Source organism: Triticum urartu, chromosome 3A (genome assembly GCF_056163025.1).
Source record: "Triticum urartu cultivar PI428250 chromosome 3A, HENAU_Tu73, whole genome shotgun sequence".
NCBI classification, from domain to species: Eukaryota; Viridiplantae; Streptophyta; class Magnoliopsida; order Poales; family Poaceae; genus Triticum; species Triticum urartu.
This window is the reverse complement of record NC_141875.1, coordinates 673,382,790-673,404,186: the sequence shown is the minus strand read 5'-3', so window position 1 is coordinate 673,404,186 and position 21,397 is coordinate 673,382,790. Positions and strand designations below refer to the sequence as shown.

At 50.4% G+C, this 21,397-nt stretch overlaps 1 protein-coding gene and 1 pseudogene across 1 annotated transcript; one reads left to right on the top strand and one right to left on the bottom strand.

Moving 5' to 3' along the window:
- Positions 1-1,182: 1,182 nt before the first annotated feature.
- LOC147981382 (uncharacterized) lies at positions 1,183-2,295 on the bottom strand (annotated as a pseudogene).
- A 12,859-nt stretch (positions 2,296-15,154) lies between these two features.
- On the top strand, positions 15,155-16,335 carry LOC125545912 (polygalacturonase inhibitor). Its single transcript, XM_048709969.2, has one exon. It carries the CDS (start codon positions 15,180-15,182, stop codon positions 16,200-16,202), a length of 1,023 nt encoding a protein of 340 aa, XP_048565926.2. The 5' UTR covers positions 15,155-15,179; the 3' UTR covers positions 16,203-16,335.
- The last annotated feature ends 5,062 nt before the right edge of the window (positions 16,336-21,397 follow it).

The following is a 21,397-nucleotide window of genomic DNA, read 5'->3' as shown; positions in this document are numbered from 1 at the left end:
TGCTGGAACTGGCGCGGTGCGTTGCGATGTTTAGTCCCACCTCGCTAGACGAGAGGGGCTCGGAGTGGTTTATAAGCCTTGCCGAGTCGACCACTTCGAGCTCCTCTCTACTGCAGGCTTACGGGCCTAAATCCACTCTTTGTGCCTGTGGGCCTACTGGGCCTACTACGGGCCTGCATCCTGGCCCCACAAGCGGGTTTCTAGTCATATGCACACCGTGGTGGCCCAGTAGGTGGCACTTTTTTTAATTTTTTTTCTAGTTTTTTTTTCTTTTTTGTTTTATTTATTTTATTTTGTTTCTACTTACAGCAAAATACTTACTAGTTTTTCAGTTGTCCTTTTTGGTTTTAGGTAATAAAAATTATAAACTTTCTATTAGTGCCATTAATTTTCCAATTTGAATTGTTTAAATTTGAATTATTTGAAATTTGTGTGAATCACTAGTTTGTGATTAACTTTACTATAAAAATAGATTTTGGAGTGATTACTTTTCCTGCTATTTAATATTACTGTGTTTTATCATTATATTCAAAAACAGCTTTTGTTATTTTAGTTTCTAACAAAAGAAATCTTTATGATAATTCTTTTTGCTATTAAAGTTTCTAACAAAAATAGTTCTTTATGAAAATTCTTTTTGCTTTTAATGTTTTAAAAAGAAAATACTTTGATAATTTTAGTTGCATAAATTTTAGTTTATTATTTTTTCTATTAGAGTTTCTTAAAAGTTTTCTAGTTCATTCTTTTTTATATTAGTTCATTCTTTGAGCTAAATGACCATGAAATTGAAAAGCACTACATCAATTTTCATTTTTTTGAACTTATTTGAACACCAGACTCTTTGTGTGTTCAAAATGCACATTCAAAGCCATATCATCAATTTTCAACCCTTTCTGACGTCATTTGTTATTTTTCATGCATTTACTGATTTTTTGAGCTAAATGACCCTGAAATTGAAAAGCACTACAGATGAACTCTGAAAAGGTTGAAAGTTGGCATGGTATCATCATTTCACCCAAATAGCATGTGCTAATAAGTTGAGAGGGTTACGGCAAAAACTGGATGCACTTCGTATACAAAACGGACAATCTCTTTCGAAGTATCAGGGTTTCATATGGAAACTCGTCTGTTACATGGATATTCTAGATCAAAGGCATCATCATAATAGTCGTGGAGAGAAAGTCTTCACTTTTTCTTCGCTTCTGTCCTTTGCTTATTGCGCCGTAACCATCGATAATCTTCATCGTTTAACAGGGTGCTTGGGTCAGCCTTGACTTTGAAGGGAGGAATTTCATGAAACTTTTCATAATCTTCGGACATGTCTGTCTTGCCCTCCACTCCCGCGATGTCTCTTTTTCCTGAAAGAACTATGTGGCGCTTTGGCTCATTGTATGATGTATTCGCTTCCTTATCTTTTCTTTTTCTCGGTTTGGTAGACATGTCCTTCACATAGAAAACCTGCGCCACATCATTGGCTAGGACGAACGGTTCGTCTGTGTACCCAAGATTGTTCAGATCCACTGTTGTCATTCCGTACTGAGGGTCTACCTGTACCCCGCCTCCTGATAGATTGACCCATTTGCACTTAAACAAAGGGATCTTAAAATCATGTCCATAGTCAAGTTCCCATATGTCCACTATGTAACCATAATATGTGTCCTTTCCCCTATTGGTTACTGCATCAAAGCGGACACCGCTGTTTTGGTTGGTGCTCTTTTCATCTTGGGCGATCGTGTAAAATGTATTCCCATTTATCTCGTATCCTTTGTAAGTCAATACAGTCGAAGATGGTCCCCTGGACAACGAGTACAGCTCATCGCAGACAGTGTTGTCACCTCTGAGACGTGTTTCCAACCAACTACCGAAAGTCCTGATGTGTTCACATGTAATCCAGTCGTCACACTGCTCCGGGTGTTTGGAGCGCAGACTGTTCTTGTGTTCATCGACATACGGGGTCACCAAGGTAGAGTTCTATAGAACTGTGTAGTGTGCTTCAGACCAAGAATGCCCGTCCCTGCATATTATTGAGTCCCCTCCAAGCGTGCCTTTTCCAGTCAGTCTCCCTTCATACTGCGATTTAGGGAAACCAATCTTATTAAGGCCAGGAATGAAGTCAACACAAAATCGAATGACATCCTCTATTTGATGGCCCATAGAGATGCTTCCTTCTGGCCTAGCGCGGTTACGGACATATTTCTTTAGGACTCTCATGAACCTCTCAAACGGGAACATATTGTGTAGAAATACAGGGCCCAGAATGACAATCTCGTCGACTAGATGAACTAGGACGTGCGTCATGATATTGAAGAAGGATGGTGGGAACACCAGCTCAAAACTGACAAGACATTATGCCACATCACTCCTTAATTAGCCTTGGTATGATTTCTGGATCGATCACCTTTTGAGAGATTGCAGTGAGGAATGCACATAGCTTCAGAATGGCTAAACGGAGGTTTTCCAGTAGAAGACCCCTCAATGCAACCGGAAGCAGTTGCGTCATAATCACGTGGCAGTCATAAGACTTTAGGTTCTGGAAATTTTTCTCTGGCATATTTATTATTCCCTTTATATTCGACGAGAAGCCAGTCGGGACCTTCATACTAAGTAGGCATTCAAAGATGATTTTCTTCTCTTCTTTGGTAAGAGCATAGCTGGCAGGACCTTCATACTGCTTTGGAGGCATGCCGTCTTTTTCGTGCAAATGTTGCAGGTCCTCCCGTGCCTCCGGTGTATCTTTTGTCTTCCCATACACGCCCAAGAAGCCTAGCAGGTTCACGCAAAGGTTCTTCGTTACGTGCATCACGTCGATTGAAGAGAGGACTTCTAGGTCTTTCCAGTAGAGTAGGTCCCAAAATATAGATTTCTTCTTCCACATGGGTGCGCATCCCTCAGCGTCATTCGAAACAGATAGTCCGCCGGGACCCTTTCCAAAGATTACGTGTAAATCATTGACCATGGAAAGTACGTGATCACCGGTACGCATGGCGGGCTTCTTCCGGTGATCTGCCTCGCGTTTGAAATGCTTGCCTTTCTTTCGACATTGATGTTTGGTCGGAAGAAATCGACGATGGCCCAGGTACACATTCTTCTTGCATTTGTCCAGGTATATACTTTCGGTGTCAGCTAAACAGTGCATGCATGCGTGGTATCCCTTGTTTGTCTATCCTGAAAGGTTACTGAGAGCGGGCCAATCATTGATGGTTACAAACAGCAATGCGTGCAGGTTAAATTCCTCCTGTTTGTGCTCATCCCACACAAGTACACCATTTCCATTCCACAGCTGTAAAAGTTCTTCAACTAATGGCCTTAGGTACACATCAATGTCGTTGCAGGGTTGCTTAGGGCCTTGGATGAGAACTAGCATCATAATGAACTTCCGCTTCATGCACATCCAAGGAGGAAGGTTATACATACATAGAGTCACGGGCTAGGTGAGGGAGTCCTGGATTAGGGGGTGTTCGGGTAGCCGGGCTATACCTTCAGCTGGACTCCTGGATTATGAAGATACAATATTGAAGACTTCGTCCCGTGTCCGGATGGGACTTTCCTTGGCGTGGAAGGCAAGCTTGGCGATGCGGATATTCAAGATCTCCTACCATTGTAACCGACTCTATGTAACCCTAACCCTATCCGGTGTCTATATAAACCGGAGGGTTTTAGTCCGTAGGACAACTTCATCAACTCCATAGACAACAATCATACCATAGGCTAGCTTCTAGGGTTTAGCCTCCTTGATCTCGTGGTAGATCTACTCTTGTACTACCCATATCATCAATATTAATCAAGCAGGACGTAGGGTTTTACCTCCATCAAGAGGGCCCGAACCTAGGTAAAACGTCGTGTTCCCTGCCTCCTGTTACCATCTGGCCTAGACGCACAGTTCGGGACCCCCTACCCGAGATCCGCCGGTTTTGACACCGACATTGGTGCTTTCATTGAGAGTTCCTCTGTGTCGTCGCCATTAGGTCCGATGGCTCCTTTGATCATCAACAATGATGCGGTCCAGGGCGATACTTTTCTCCCCGGACAGATCTTCGTCTTCGGCGGCTTCGCTCTGCGGGCCAATTCTCTTGGCCACTTGGAGCAGATCGAGAGCTACGCCCCTGGCCATCAAGTCAGGTTTGGAAGCTTAAACTACACGGATGACATCCGCGGAGACTTGATCTTCGATGGGTTCGAGCCACGGCCAAGCGCGCCGCACTATCCCGAGGGGCATGATCTAGCTCTGCCTCCGGGTAGTGTCCTGGAGGCCGCACACGCATCGGTCCCGACCTCTAACTCGGAGCCTATTGCGCCAATGTAGGACGAGTGGTTGGACGCCACCTCGGGGGCTGTGATCTTAAAGGTGATCGAGCCGAACGCTAGCCCCGCACTCTGCATGATCTGTGACTCCGAGGATCCGGACTCCTCCCCGGACTCCGAACCCCCCGCGCCCCTGCCAACCGAATCCGATTGGGCGCCGATAATGGAGTTCACCGCCGCAGACATCTTTCAGCACTCGCCTTTTGGAGTCATCCTGAATTCTCTTAAGTCTCTCTCTTTATCAGGAGAGCCCTGGCCGGATTACAGTCAGCGAGGATGGGATACGGACGACGAAGAAATTCAAAGCCCACCCACCACCCACTTTGTAGCCACTATCAACGATTTAACCGACATGCTTGACTTCGGCTCCGAAGACATCGACGGTATGGACGACGATGTAGGAGACGAATAGGAACCAGCACCTATAGGGCGCTGGAAGGCCACCTCGTCATATGACATATATATGGTGGATACTCCAAAATATGGAGATGGCGATGGAACAGTGGGGGAGGACACCCCCAAGAAACAGCCAAAGCGCCGGCGTCAGCGGCGCCGCTCTAAATCCCGCCAAAGAAAAAACGGTGATTCCGGCACGGGAGATAATACTACCCCGGACAGCGCCGAAGAACACCCACCTCAGCAAGATTCGGCACAGGAAGATGGAGAAGCCAGCCCTCATGAGAGAGCAGCAGACCAAGAGGTTGAGGATGATAACTATATGCCTCCCTCCGAAGACGAGGCAAGCCTCGATGATGATGAATTCGTCATACCATCAAACCCCGCCGAACAAGAGCGGTTTAGACGCAGGCTATTAGCCACGGCAAGCAGCCTCAAGAAAAAGCAGCAGCAGCTTAGAGCTGCCCAAGATTTGCTAGCTGACAGATGGACTAAAGTCCTTGCGGCCGAAGAGTATGAACTCGAACGCCCCTCCAAGAGTTACCCAAAGCGCAGGCCGCTACCCCGATCAGAGGAGGAAGCACCTACATCACCAGCGCATGACATGGCAGACCGGCCACCTCGCGGCCGCGACAGAGAGGTCTCTCGACCCTCCACCCAAGCCATGCCCCGACGCCACTCAACTAAGGCACGGGAAAATGCGCCAGACCTACGAGACGTACTGGAGGACAAGGCAAGACAAACAAGATCGATCTACGGATCGCGCAGGCGCCCTACGGCACGTGACGATGATCCTTACTCCGGATACAACAAATCCGGCCGGGCCGAACACAACAGACATAGCTCTTCCGAGCTACGTCGTGATATAGCCCAGTACAGAGGCGCCGCACACCCGCTATGCTTCACAAATGAAGTAATGGAGCATAAAATCCTAGAGGGTTTCAAACCCGTAAACATCGAATCATACGATGGCACAACAGATCCGGCGGTATGGATCGAGGATTATCTCCTTCACATCCACATGGCACGCGGCGATGATCTACACGCCATCAAATACCTCCCAGTCAAACTTAAAGGACCGGCCCGGCATTGGCTTAACAGCTTGCCAGCAGAATCAATCGGTTCTTGGGAGGACCTGGAAGCCGCATTCCTCGACAACTTCCAGGGCACTTACGTGCGACCACCGGATGCCGACGACTTAAGCCACAAAATTCAGCAGCCAGAGGAATCGGCCAGACAATTCTGGACACGGTTCCTAACAAAGAAAAACCAGATAGTCGACTGTCCGGATGCAGAGGCCCTAGCAGCCTTCAAGCATAACATCCGCGACGAGTGGCTTGCCCGGCACCTGGGACAGGAAAAGCCAAAATCCATGGCAGCCCTCACAACACTCATGACCCGCTTTTGCACGGGTGAAGACAGCTGGCTAGCTCGCAGTAACAACTTATCAAAGAACCCTGGTAATTCGGACACCAAGGACAAAAGCGGCAGGACACGTCGGAACAAACAAAAACGCCACGTTAACAACGACAGCAATGAAGACACGGCAGTCAATGCCGGATTCAGAGGCTATAAATCTGGTCAGTGGAAAAAGCCATTCAAAAAGAATACTCAGGGCCCGTCCAGTTTGGACCGAATACTCGATCGCTTGTGCCAGATACATGGCACCCCCGAAAAGCCAACCAATCACACTAACAGGGATTGTTGGGTGTTCAAGCAGGCAGGCAAGTTAAGAGCCGAAAACAACAAGGGGTTGCACAGCGACGACGAGGAGCCCAAGCCGCCGAACAACAATGGACAGAAGGGCTTTCCCCCACAAGTGCGGATGGTGAACATGATATACACAACCCACATTCCCAAGCGGGAGCGGGAGCGTGCGCTACGGGACGTATACGCAATGGAGCCAGTCGCCCCAAAGTTCAACCCATGGTCCTCCTGCCCGATCACTTTTGATCGGAGGGACCATCCCACTAGCATCCATCATGGCGGCTTCGCCGCATTGGTTCTTGACCCAATCATCGACGGATTTCACCTCACAAGAGTCCTCATGGACGGCGGCAGTAGCCTGAACCTGCTTTATCAGGACACAGTGCGGAAAATGGGCATAGACCCCTCAAGGATCAAACCCACAAGAACGACCTTTAAAGGCGTCATACCAGGTGTAGAAGCCAACTGTACAGGCTCAGTAACACTTGACGTGGTCTTCGGATCCCCGGATAATTCCCGAAGCGAAGAGCTAATCTTCGATATAGTCCCGTTTCGCAGTGGCTATCACGCCCTGCTCGGACGAACCGCATTCGCAAAATTCAACGCGGTGCCGCACTACGCATATCTCAAACTCAAGATGCCAGGCCATCGAGGAGTAATCACGGTCAACGGAAACACTGAACGCTCCCTCCGTACGGAGGAGCATACGGCGGCTCTCGCAGCGGAGGTACAAAGTAGCCTTCTTCGGCAATTCTCCAGTCCGGCCATTAAAAAGCCAGACACTGCCAAGCGCGCCCGGAGTAACCTACAGCAAGACCGCCTGGCACACTCCGAGCAAGCGTAGCAATGCGGCCCCAACCCCAGCCTTCGCAACCTAGCGAAACTAGTACCCCGCGTACATAACTACGCCCTTGAAATACCATGGGCACAGGGGAAGGGGCACAATAACGGCATGCCCAAAATACGGCTTAAAACGTACTAGGGGCTGCCGGATTCTTTTTTCAACTTTTTCTTACTTTCAGGACTCCATACTTCGGACGACCTGTTCGGCAATTCGACTGCCGCACAAACGACGCAAGATCCAGGAGGCAGACAAGCCATGCCGCATTATGGAACTCCCAGGTGGTCTCTGTTACGAGCGGTATACCTGTTTTGAATACAACTCCGCGGCCTGCCCCTGGTCAGGACATACTAAATAGTCCAATATCTTTTTGCTTATCGCACCACTTGTATCGTTCGGCTTTGATAAATAGCCTCTTTATAAACAATGCATAGCTTTCTGCCTATTTTTTGCATTATCATCTTTTCATATATATGTTTATGACATGTTGCACCCGTACACTGTGGTACGGCAAAAAACGCCAGGGGCTTTAGTACCCATTAATATGACGTGAGAAGTCCGTACACTTTCACAAGTGCGGCACTCCGAACTTATAGCACTATATGCATCGGCTCCAAATCATGATTTGGGTCAATAGTTGGGTTTGCCCGGCTCCTATGTTTTGGTGCCTTACGTTCCGCTATATCGGCTAAGGTAGCACTAGGAGAACCACTGCGATTGTGCCCCGGTTGAGCTGGGTTAAGCACCTCAGTGGAGAAAGCTAAAACTGACTGTCATGATGAGGCGAGAGACCGGTCGCTGTTTGAGAGGTTTTTCGAGTTCCTAAAGGCTTATGCCGCTTCGAGCGAGGAGCTGGATAACCCCAGCCAAGGCGTGGATAGTGCCCCGAACTCGGTCCTCCGAACTAGGGGCTTTGCCGAAATTTAAAATTATAAAGTTCTATGGCTAAGTGAGAGTGTTCAAGCATTATAGTCCGACTGCCTGGTTCGTCGTGCTGAGCGCCTCCCTCGAAGGACCCAACCATGGGAAAAAGAGCGCCCAGGATTATCACCGAACACCCCAGCACTAGTGGCATGGGGGCAGAAGCCGACGACTGGCCATCTCTCAATTTTTGATAAACGGCCGCACAGAAAATAATATTTTAAATTCAATAAGCATTGCTTAGCGCATATGAACAAGTTTTCAGCGCACAGGACAAACACGAGCGAATTCATTCAAAAATTACATCCTTGGTGCACTCATCTGCCATAAGGCGGGCACGTGCAAGAACTTCCTTATAGTAGTTCTCCGGCTTGCGATGCTCCTTCCCCGGCGGCGGCCCGTCCGTCAAAATCTTCTCACCGTCCAGCTTACCCCAGTGCACCTTTACACGGGCAAGGGCCCTACGGGCACCTTCGATGCAGGCGGAGCGCTTGATGACCTCGAGCCTTGGACAGGCCTCCACCAGCCGCCGCACCAGCCCGAAGTAGCTCCCAGGCAAGGCCTCTCCGGGCCACAGCCAAACTATGAAGCCCTTCATGGCCTGTTCGGCCGCCTTGTGGAGTTCGACTAGCTGTTTCAACTAGTCGCTCAAGGGCACAGGGTGTCCGGCCTCAGCATACTGAGACCAGAATAACTTCTCCGTCGAGCTGCCCTCTTCAGCTCGGTAGAATGCGGCGGCATCGGACACGCTGCGGGGAAGATCTGTGAAGGCCCCTGGAGAACTCCGGATTCGGGTAAGTAACAAGTAGTTTACTTTTATATTTCTGCTTTGCATAAAGAATGCCTTACCCGCTGTTATCTTCTTCATATCCTCCAACTCTCGGAGAGCCTTATGGGCTTCGGCCTTGGCAGACTTGGCAGTCTCAAGGGCCGTCGCGAGCTCGGACGCTTGGGTCTTTGACTCAAGCTCCAAACTCTCATGTTTCTTCATGAGAGCCTGAAGCTCTTGGTGCACCTCGCCGACCTGAGACCCAAGTTTCTCTCGCTCGGTGCGCTCCGCGGCCGTTTTCTTTTCGGCCTCGGACAGCGCCTGCTTGAGGGTCGCCACCTCAGTCGTGGCCCCTACAATAAGCAGCACAATCCTGTTATTTTTTGCAATCACGCCTCTCTATAGGCACCTTTTTATAAGGTATTTCTTACCTTCTTTCTCCTCGAGCTGCTGCTTGGCACAGCCGAGCTCTTGCTCGGACCGCTCGAGTCCCTGCTTTAGGGTATCCACCTCCGCAGTCAGTGTGGCGGTGGCTAGCAGCGAAGCCTGCATACGCATATTGACTTCTTTATTAGACTCCTGCGAAATTTCATAGATCCTCTATTCGGCTTTTCTTTCCGAACACCAAACAGAGCATCAGGGGCTACTGTCTATGCGGTAATATTTTTACATATTTTTACTTACCTCGAAGCCTGTTAGGAGGCCAGCGCAAGCTTCATTCAGCCCGCTCTTGGCGGACTGAACCTTCCAGATCACCGTACTCATAATAGTACGGTGTTCCTCGTCGATGGAGGCACCTTCAAGCACCTCCAGCAGATTGTCCGGCGCCTCCGGTTGGACGGAGGCTGCCGGCTCAGAAGGCTTGCTCCTCTTGGAAGGAGTTCGCCTGCCGCGGCCCGGAATCGTTGAAGATTCCGGCACGGTGTTCGGCTTAAGGCCGGACTTGGAGCCCTGGGGGGTCTTGTCCCCTTCACTCCTGGGGTCCGGGAGGTCGCCTTGCGGCTCCTCCAGGACCACCTCCTCCTACCCCGGAGCTCGGTGCGACGCCACTTCGGCGTCATCCGCAGTGCAAGGGGAGACAGTGGGCGGAACAGAGTTCACGTCCGATGAATCCAGGGAGCCGCTCGACGACTCGTTGAGTGCGGCCCGGGGCGGGCTGCATGATTATATTCGACATTAGGGGAAGCTGTGCAACAAAAGGAATATCATGAGTTACTCTGGTATCTGAACACTTACGATTTTGCCGGAAGCTTGGCCCTGTCCAGCCATTCCTCTTCGCCCTCTTCAGTGTCAGGGGCGTAGTCCGGTGGAGGGGTCTTCCTTTTTCTAGACCCCTCGGCCTCCCCCGTTGGGGCGGCCTTCCTCTTCTCTCCTCCATCCACTGGAGAGGGAGAGTCTTCTTCTTCCTCCTCCTCGTTCTCGCGGGAGGAGGGCGCCTCGGACTCGTCAGATGACGAGTCCGACACCACCACGTTGCGGGCATTCTTTCGAGTCCCCGTGGTCTTCTTCTTCTTGGCCTTCTTCTCCGGCACCACATAAGGCGCCGGGGCCAGCAGCTTTACCAGTAAAGATGGGGCTGGATCTTCGGGCAGCGGAGCCGGACAGTTAATCGGCTCGGCTATCACCCGCCAAGCCTGTCAGAGGAAAGGGAGTTTAGATCCCGCATAGTGTCAAACTATGAAAAAAGGCTTAACATCCTGTGAAGGGTGTAGATGGCATACCTTGCTAGCGTGACGCTGCGAGCTGTATCCGCGGTCCTCGGAAGCGGATGCGGGAGCCTCGGCGCCCTTGAATAGCACCCTCCAGGCGTCTTCATACGTCGTGTCGAAGAGCCTGTTGAGAGTGTGGTGCTGCGCCGGGTCGAACTCCCATAGATTAAAGTCCCGTTGTTGGCACAGGAGGATCCGGCGGACGAGCATAACCTGGATTATATTAACAAGCCGGACTGGCTTGTTCACCAGGGACTGGATGCATGTTTGCAATTCGGTCACCTCTTTTTCGTCACCCCACGACAGGCCCGTCTCTTTCCAGGACATAAGCCGCGTGGGGGGTCCGGATCGGAACTCAGGGGCTGCGGTCCATTCCGGATCGCGTGGCTCGGTGATATAAAACAACCCGGCTTGCCATCCCTTTAGGGTCTCCATGAAAGATCCCTCGAACCATAGGACGTTGGCCATCTTGCCCGCCATAGCGCCTCCGCACTCCGCCTGGCTGCCGCGCACCACCTTGGGCTTGACATTGAAGGTCTTGAGCCAGAGGCTGAAATGGGGGCGGACGCGGAGAAAGGCCTCGCACACGACGATAAACGCCGAGATGTTGAGGATGAAGTTTGGAGCCAGATCGTGGAAATCCAGGCCGTAGTAGAACATGAGCCCCCGGACAAATGGGTGGAGTGGAAAACCTAGTCCGCGGAGGAAGTGGTGGAGAAACACGACCCTCTCATGGGGCCTTGGGGTGGGGATAAGCTCCCCCTCTTCGAGAAGCCGATGCGTGATCTCCTTGGACAGGTATCCGGCCTTCCTTAGCTTTTTTACTTTACCCTCCGTAGCGGAGGATACCATCCATTTGCCTCCCGCTCCGGACATTGCTGGAGAAGGTTGAGGTGGGATGTGCGGGCTTGGGCGCTGGAGCTCTGGTGCGCGAGGGATGGGTAGGCAAGGGAGGAAGAAGGCGTAGGTAAAAGGGTAGATCCTTATCCCCTTATATAGGCGGATGCGGTTATGCGTCCCCACCTACCTAATAAAACTCACTTGCCTCCCGAGCGCCGTGATAAATGGCACGGTTGGGTTACCCACGTCCGTATTAATGAGAATCCCGTAAAAAAGGGTATACGATCTCTGCTTTGACAAGACGTGCCAAGGAAACCGCCTCGCAAAACATGCTGAGGAGGAAAAGTAAAAACGATTCGAGTAAAGGGCTTGGTTGTGGTGTGATGGCGCACTGCAGAATACGTCAGCAGATTTGATTTGTGTTAATATTATTCTCTCTATGGCAATATGTGGAAGCTTATTTTACAGAGCCGGACACTACTCTTGGTGTTTACAATCTTCTATGAAGGACTTGGAGGAGGAACCCGCCTTGCAATGCCGAAGACAATTTGCGCGCCGGACTCGTCGTCATTGAAGCCTGGTTCAGGGGCTACTGAGGGAGTCCTGGATTAGGGGGTGTTCGGGTAGCCGGGCTATACCTTCAGCCGGACTCCTGGATTATGAAGATACAAGATTGAAGACTTCGTCCCATGTCCGGATGGGACTTTCCTTGGCGTGGAAGGCAAGCTTGACGATGCGGATATTCAAGATCTCCTACCATTGTAACCGACTCTATGTAACCCTAACCCTATCCGGTGTCTATATAAACCGGAGGGTTTTAGTCCGTAGGACAACTTCATCAACTCCATAGACAACAATCATACCATAGGCTAGCTTCTAGGGTTTAGCCTCCTTGATCTCGTGGTAGATCTACTCTTGTACTACCCATATCATCAATATTAATCAAGCAGGACGTAGGGTTTTACCTCCATCAAGAGGGCCCGAACCTGGGTAAAACGTCGTGTTCCCTACCTCCTGTTACCATCCGGCCTAGACGCACAGTTCGGGACCCCCTACCCGAGATCCGCCGGTCTTGACACCGACACCAGGTTTTGTGATTGCTGCTCTGCTCCCCGAAAGGATTAATGCCATCCGCGCTTAAAACAAACCATACGTTCATTGGGTCACCTGCAAACTCAGCCCAATACTTTCTCTCGATTTTTCTCCACTGCGACCTGTCAGCGGGTGCTCTCAACTTCCCGTCTTTCTTACGGTCCTCTCTGTGCCATCGCATCAAATTGGCATGCTCTTCGTTTCTGAATAGACGTTTCAACCATGGTATTATAGGAGCATACCACATCACCTTCGCAGGAACCCTCTTCCAGGGGGCTCGCCGTCAACATCACCAGGGTCATCTCGTCTGATCTTATACCGCAATGCACCGCATACCGGACATGCGTTCAAATCCTCGTACGCACCGTGGTAGAGGATGCAGTCATTAGGGCATGCATGTATCTTCTGCACCTCCAATCCTAGAGGGCATATGACCTTCTTTGTTGCGTACGTACTGTCGGGCAATTCGTTATCCTTTGAAAGCTTCTTCTTCAATATTTTCATTAGCTTCTCAAATCCTTTGTCAGGCACAGCATTCTCTGATTTTTCACTACAGCAATTCCAGTACGGTACCGAGCTTTGTGTTGCCATCTTCGCAATTGGGGTACAACCCTTTCTTGTGATCCTCTAACATGCGATCGAACTTCAGCTTCTCCTTTTGACTTTCGCACTGTGTCCTTGCATCAACAATGACCCGGCGGAGATCATCATCATCGGGCACATCGTCTGGTTCCTCTTGATCTTCAGCAGCTTCCCCCGTTGCAGCATCACCGTATTCAGGGGGCACATAGTTGTCATCGTCCTCTTCTTCTTTGCTGTCTTCCATCATAACCCCTATTTCTCCGTGCCTGGTCCAAACATTATAGTGTGGCATGAAACCTTATAAAGCAGGTGGGTGTGAAGGGTTTTCGAGTTAGAGTAAGACCTCGTATTACCACAGCTAGGGCATGGACAACACATAAAATCATTCTGCTTGTTTGCCTCAGCCACTGCGAGAAAATTATGCAGACCCTCAATGTACTCGGAGGTGCGTCTGTTACCGTACATCCATTGCCGGTTCATCTGCGTGCATTATATATAATTAAGTGTGTCAAAAACCATTACAGAATATCATGGATAGATAAGTGACCAAATTAATAGAAGTTCATCATCACATTAAGACCAATGTACATACATAGATCTCATTGACAAGCAATAATAAAAGTAAGAAAATTAGACAAGTATCTATCTAAAGTAAGAATTCTTTTCTTTCAGAAAGAAGATAAGAACAAGAGGCTCAACACGGTGGTGCCGGCGACGAGATCGGCGCGGGCGATCGACGGCGGTGAAGACGGGGACAGGACGTGACGGACCGCTAAACCTATGCAAATCTCGGGGAAAATGGAGCTTTGAGGTCGAGCTTCGAGAGGAGAAAGCTTAACTAGTGTGGCTCGGGCATTTCATCGAACACCTCAGGTGCATAGGAGGTGAGCTAGAGCACCCAAATGCCCTCCCCTCGCCGGCCAGAAAAAACAAAGCATTGTGGATTGCTCTGCTGCGGCGATGGGGTATATATAGGCAACTCATTTGTCCCGGTTCGTGGCTGGAACCGAGACTAAAGCCCCCCCCCCCTTCTGTCCCGGTTCGAGCCACGAATAGGGACAAATGTATGTGGGCCAGGAGCGAGGCCCATTGGTCCCGGTTCGTGCCAGGAACCGGGACAAATGGGTCCAGACAAATGGGGACCAATGCCCATGAGGCCCCGGCCGGCCCCCTAGGCTCACGAACCGGGAAGTATGCCCCCCATGGGTCCCGGTTCGTAATTGAACCGGGACTAATGGGCTGGCCAGGCCCAAACCAAGGCTATGTTTTCTACTAGTGAGCGCATTCCAGCGTGGGCTGGCGAGCGCCGACATTTTAAAATTGGACCATCATAGCCCCGGCTATGAAGGGGTATCAGGCAATCTTAGCCTTCTTATGTTTAGGGAGGGTGTACCGAAGCAAAAGAGCTTGTATTTTCTCTCTATAAATATGAAAAGATATGCATCTTACATATTTGCGAAAAATAGTCGTCAAACTAATAATGACATGTGGGGTGGATGCTTGCATTTTGATGAATTATTTCAGGTTGGTTTAGTTCATGATTAACTTTGCCACAATTAAAGCTTTCTCAAAGTGTGGCCGCCACAAACAATGTGTCTAACAAAATGGCCGTCACCAATTTGACAAGATTTGACAAAAAATTAAGTCAATGACTTGTAAACCATGTAGAAAAAAGTGTGGCAAGTCATAAATATAGCAATGAACTAAACACGTGCAATTGTACTGCTTAGAGAGGTAGCGTGCTGGACCAGCCGTCCAGGTGGGTGCCGATTCGCCAAACACATCGCATGTGAGGGGTAAGCCAGCTGTATTATATGCATCTTATCCTCAGCTCTTCTTGATGGATCCATGTTTGGCTTCTTCTCTGACTCTTCAATGCTCATTAGGTAGGTCCGAGTGCACCGATGAGTCTGTACGTATAGTCCATATGCAGCATGGGACACACGAAGACGAAGACGGAGGGCGCAGCACACCCAAGTGGACTCCCATCACATCAAAGCCACACACGCACACAGCCGACAGGATGAGGATGCGCTCACGCGCTCTGCTCGTCCTCCTCCTCTGTTCTCTCCTCGCCGGCGCGGCCAACGCCGAGCCCTCTCCGGACCCGACCTACAAGGACTGCCACCCAGGCGACAAGGCAGCGCTGCTCGCCTTCAAGGCCGCCCTCGGGGAGGCCTACCACTTCGCGTCGTGGACGCCCGACAACCCCTGCTGCGACTGGTACGACGTCACCTGCGACCACTTCACCGGCCGCGTCGTCGGCCTCGCCGTCTTCCAGGACGCCAACCTCACGGGCACCATCCCCAGCGCCCTCGCCGGCCTCCCCCACCTGCAGGACCTCACCCTGCGACACCTCCCGGCGCTCTCGGGCCCCATACCGCCGGCCATAGGCAAGCTCTCCAACCTCTCGAACCTCCGCATCTCCTGGACGGCCGTGTCGGGTCCCGTGCCGTCCTTCCTGGGCGCGCTCAAGAAGCTCACCTTCCTCGAGCTCTCCTTCAACTCGCTCAGCGGCGCCATTCCGGCGTCGCTGGGGACCATCCCCAACCTGTCCGGCATCAACCTCAGCCGCAACCGCCTCACCGGCGCCATCCCCCCGATGTTCCTCAGCAAGTCTGCGGACCAGGTCTACCTCTGGCTGTCGCACAACAACCTCACGGGACCAGTCCCGGCCGGGTTCGCCGCCGTGAACTTTGCGCACCTCGACCTGTCGCGGAACGACCTGACCGGCGACGCGTCGGGCCTCTTCGGCCGCGGGAAGGAGTTGCAGTACATCGACCTGTCCCGCAACGACTTTGATTTCGACCTATCGGGCGTGGTGCTCCCGGAGCAGCTCTACTTCGTCGACGTGAGCCACAATGCCATCCATGGCAGCATCCCGGCGCAGGTCGCGAGCCTGTCCAACCTGCAGTTCTTCAACGTCAGCTACAACAGGCTCTGCGGCCCAGTGCCGACCGGCGGCAACATGGAGAGGTTTGATCTCTACAACTTTCAGCACAACAAGTGCCTCTGTGGTGCTCCCCTCCCTGCATGCAAGAAATAGATAGAACTGTCCGCTGGACATGAAACATAATCCGGTGGGTTTGGCAGAATGATGATATTTCTATGTCGATCATTTGGGCTAATGTCTCCCTGGATTAAGAGTTGTGCTGAAATAAAGTCAAGATGGTTGTGTGTGTCGGTGAAGTTATCAGCTAGATTTAGCACTTCCTCTGTTTTAACTGTCTGACATCATGATTCATCTGTGATCTGTTGTAGCGGAAAGATCCTCGATTGTTGGACCAAGGTCAAATTATTTTTCTTTGTTTTTTCACAATTGCTATATGTAAGTTGACTGACTTTTCACCCGCAAAAAAAAAGTTGACTGACTTTACAACCGTTTTTAAGTTAATTTTGGGCGAGGAGGGATAGTTGGAGAAGAAGAAAGATGAAGGAAGAAGAAAGAAGGACGGTTGTTGGCGAATATCCATTTCTGAGTCCGAGCTCATTTACACCGGGTCAAAAAAAATCACAAAAAATACAAAATAAATTCCAAAAAATCCACTTTTTTTGCTTGGTAGATAATTTTGTACGTGAGGTGCACTCTAAATTTCAAATCATTTGGACATCTAAGTAGCACTCGGCCAAAAAAGAAAAATTTAGGGTCTGTAAAAAAGTTTATTGTTCATGTATTGTTCTAACCCAATTTTTCTCTTTTGCTGAGAGCTACTCATATGTCCAAATGATCTGAAATTCGGAACGCACCTCATGCACCAAATTATCTACCATGCAAAAGAATTAGAATTTGTTGAATTCTACTAGTATTTGATTTGAAATTTTGTTCTTTATCGGGGGCACAGATGAGTCTGGGCACCGAATTCGCTGCTCTTTGTTGTTGGATCTTAATCTAATGAGCCAGAAAATCGACATTCCCAAAATTAATTTCAGACGATATAGTTGGTCATTCTTTTTCCTACTCCCTCTGTTCCTAAACATAGGTATTTTTAGAAATTTTAATATGGACTACATACGGAGCAAAATTAGTGAATCTACACTCTAAACTACGTTTATATACCTCTGTATGTAGTTCATATTGAAATTTCAAAGACTTATATTTAGAAATGAAGGGAGTAGCAAATAGTGTAGATTCATCACTCACTTTTTCAATGTCAGCTACTCCCTCTGTTCCTAAATATTTGTCTTTCTGGAGATTTCAACGAGTGACTGCATACAAAGCAAAATGAGTGAATCTATACTCTAAAATATGTCTATATACATCCGTATGTGGTAGTCCATTTAAATCTCTAAAAAGACAAATATTTAGGAATGAAGGGAGTATTTCATTTCGTTTTCCCCCCTCTTCCTTCCCTTTCCCCAAATGCAGGCGGCGTTGATCATTCCTTGCCATGGTTGGTAATGATGGCGCTAACCCTCGCAATTACCTTTGCTCCATCATCAACACATTTACCCTCCTATTCTTGATCCAGCAAAGAAGTACTTTTCCGGCTGTTGAGTTCAGTTGATTTGTGGTTCAACCACTTAATCCAGCACTCCAAAGATTTGGCGCCTTATTGAGCTTTCTGTCAACTACTTTTTTAGAATCGCCGAGGGGAGCTCCCCACCTTAATATATTGCTCAAAACGGCTGTAGAAATAGCAGAACCAGATTACAGAGGCACAGTGCATCGTGCAGAGAGGTAGGTACGCCACGAGGAGACATTCTCCTTGTCACCCGTATCAACAAGACAGTGTGACCAGAGATCCAAGTCTGCTACTAGGTTTCTAATAGTTATTACAGAACATTGATCAACATTTCTAAAGAGCACATCATTTCACGCGGCCCATATGCTGGAGAGGAGCGCAAGAAGGACGAAGGACCATGCGTTCTTGGGCAGGTGGTGAGGTAGTGGAACGTCCCAAAGTTCATTGAGGTCGTCATCCTGTGGCAGAATGCCAACTCTCTGCCAGATTCTGTTGGCGAGGGGGCAAGAGATGAAGAGGTGAATGGAGTCCTCCGGTAGCGTGGCACACCATGTGCATAGGCCCGAGGGGATTATGTTCTTGTGGGTAAGATTCACGGCGGTGTTTAGTTTGAATATCATGGTTGGGCATTTGCGAGAGTGACAAGAGCTGATAAGATCTGCTGCAAAGACGTAGTTTTCAGCAATGTTCCTACCGGTAATGAAGCCAGTCTGATTACCATGGAAGAGATGAGGGATGAAGGGTTTGAGGCGCGAAGTTAGGACCTTGGCAACAGCTTTGACCGGGCAGTTTTGCAAGGAAATTGGTCTGAAGGCGTCAGGTGAGGGTGAGGAGGCAGATTTTGGAAGGAGAGCAATGTGGGCACGGTTTAGACGCTCTGTGTCTGCCACACCTTGGTGAAATTGTGCGAAGAAGGAGAGTATTACCTGCTTGATAGAGGGCCAGAAGGTTTTATAGAAGGATGGGCCGAAACCATCGGGGCCGGGGCTTGCTTGTGGGTTCATTTGAAGAAGGCCAATTTGATCTCATCTTCGGTGAAGTGTGCGTCAAGGGCATGAAGACCAGGTACGGGGTGAGGATAGATCGACGCGAGATCAAAACGCCAAGTCGTGGAGACAGTAGAGCCAATGAGCGTGACAAAATTTTCTCGCAGGATGTCAGCTTTTTGATGATGCGAGGTAAAAACCGAGCCGTCTCGAGTGAGGGAGAAGATTTTGTTTTTTCGAAGCCGTTGTGAGGCAGACATGTGGAAGAACTTGGAATTTTCACCGCCATGAATTGCTCAGGACACTTTGGCACGCCATTTCCAGTAGGACATTTTTCTAGAATGGTGCTTTTTAGGAGAGAAATGATGATCTTATGTGTGAGTTGTTCTGGTGGGGAGAGAGGCCTAGATTCTTCTACGTGGTCAAGAGCAGAGATGGCAATTTTGCAGCGAGATTCATGGAGGGGGCGGGAAGGCGCGAGCGGGCCCATTTTTTAAGCGTGGCCCAAGTTTGTTTGAGAAGTGCGGCGAGGGAGGCGGCAGAGTTGGGCGGTGAAGTGGGCCGATGTGAGGCCCAAACCGAGGAGATGATATCTCGGCAGGGTTGCAAATTGGCCCAAGCAGATTCGAATTTAAAGAAGTTTGAGCGCGGGATTGTTGTGGTGACGTGGATGATGAGGGGGGCGTGAAACGCGTGAGGGATGTGAGTGAGGAGTTGGGGAAGGCATCAGCCCAGGCTAAGCGCGGTCGATGCGTTCTAGGGTGGGTGTGGTTCTGTTGTTAGTCCAAGTGAATTGGCGGTCTAGAAGTGGTAACTTGATGAGGGCAAGCGCATCAATTGTTTGGTTTAAAGCGTTGGCCTCAGTGTGTCTAAACGCATCATTTTTTTTGTCTGAGGGGAAACGTAGGAGGTTGAAGTCACCGACGAGTAGCCAGGGCGAAGCATCTGGTTGGGCGATAGCTAATAGTTCATCAAAGAATTGTTGCTTGAGAGCGCGTGAGGCGGGGGCGTAAATGTTAGTGATGGCTATGTTACGGTCAGTTGTCGTTGATCGCAGTATCAGGGTTGAGGAGAAAGAGAGGTCAGAGAAGGAGATCACTTGAAACATGGCGGAGTTAACGGCAGAGATGGTGCCACCCGCAGTGCCTACAGCAGGTAAGGTAAAAACTTGATCAAGCTGACGGGGCATGAATGAGCTTAGTTTCGGATCCGGTAGCGTGTCAAGTTTGGACTCTTGTAGTAGGGTGATATGTGGATTGATTGAGATTAGTTCAGAGAGGACGTCGGAGCATTTATCCTGGTCACCAAGTCCACGAACATATAGAGAAGGTTGCATTACTCATGAGAAAGTTTTGTACACCAGGGTTTTTAAGACCGAACTACGACAGTTACACGGTAGCAAAAGGTACACCGCATCAGTAAAACAGTACATGGTCGGACGATCACACGTGAGGGGCCAAAAGTACAGAGACACTACTAGCGAGAGTAAGGCGCGGACAACTGGCGGCGGCGTGGAGGCGCCCCCCACAGTGCAGAGCAGAGCTGGCGTGCTGATCATGGAGAATCTTCAGCACCGGAGGCCGAGTCGTCAGCTTCGAGGATGGTGTCAACATGGCCATCATCCGCCCCGCAAAGTAGGGCAATGGCTACGAGATCTTCAGCTGAGGCCGGAGGGCCATCGGAGACGTCAAGGCAAGCCTCATGGATGGCGCGGTCGATAGCCGTGCCCACGTCCGCAGCGGATAGGCGAGCTACCTTGGCCTTGACCGCCTTGGCGAGCATAGGCGAGTATCTGGCCTCCTTGCCAGCGAGCCGTGCGCTGCGGCGCAGCTTGTCCTTGGAGCAGGACTGATCACGGGCCGTCTTACGGCGTTCCTTACGTATGTGCACTCATGGGTGTCCAGATCATGGAGAGGCAGCGCTGCATCAGGTTTGTCATGGGTCAGGGCAGTTGTGGTAGTATGTAGAGGAAGTGATTGAGCAAGAGACTGGGGAAGTGGGACTTTACTAGTAGTACAGGACGATTCGCAAGCCGAAAAGGTGAAGTTGGGGGCGATTGCCGTGTCAGAAGCCTCCGGCACGACCGCCGTAAAGGCAGAGGTGTCAGAGGGAGTGAGCAGGCGAACAGGTGGAGCAGCATCCGCATGGAGCGAAGGCGGTGGTGGCGGGGCCATAGCCCCGACCAGCGGCGATGGCCGTATGACAAGAGGGCCCGAGGAGCCCCCCACGGGTGCATGCACCACGTCCATGGACCTCGGCAGGTCTGCATGCAGAAGCAGGGCGTGCATGTCCTCAGAGCCGGCAGATTCGTCATCGGAGATGACAAGGGGCTGATGCACGGAACCAGGTGGAGGCGAGGGAAGGAGTAGGGCAGATGCATTGGTGCCATAGCCAGATCAGACCGGAGCCACAGGTGCGGCTCCACTGATAGCCAACAGGGCGTGTCCATCGTACATGAGATCGGCGCGCCAGCCAGCACGAATGGCAGAGATGACTGGGGTGAGTTGTTCTGGGGAGGCGGGTCGTGGGGAGCCACGTTGAGAGAGAGGGGCGGAGTCTCCGTCAGAAGAGTCGCCACCGAAAGGATTGGCGCCATCGTCGTGGTGCCAGCGTGAGATCTCCACTACTTTGGCTATCTTGATTTCGTTGATGGGAGGGAGCTGGATGACGATGCCGGGCAGGACTGGCTTGCCGGACTGGAGCAGGATCAAGGCGCGGACAGATGTGTAATCAATGCCATGCAAGCAGAAGTCATCCACGGCACATACATCACCGAGAAAAGCCGAGGCGAA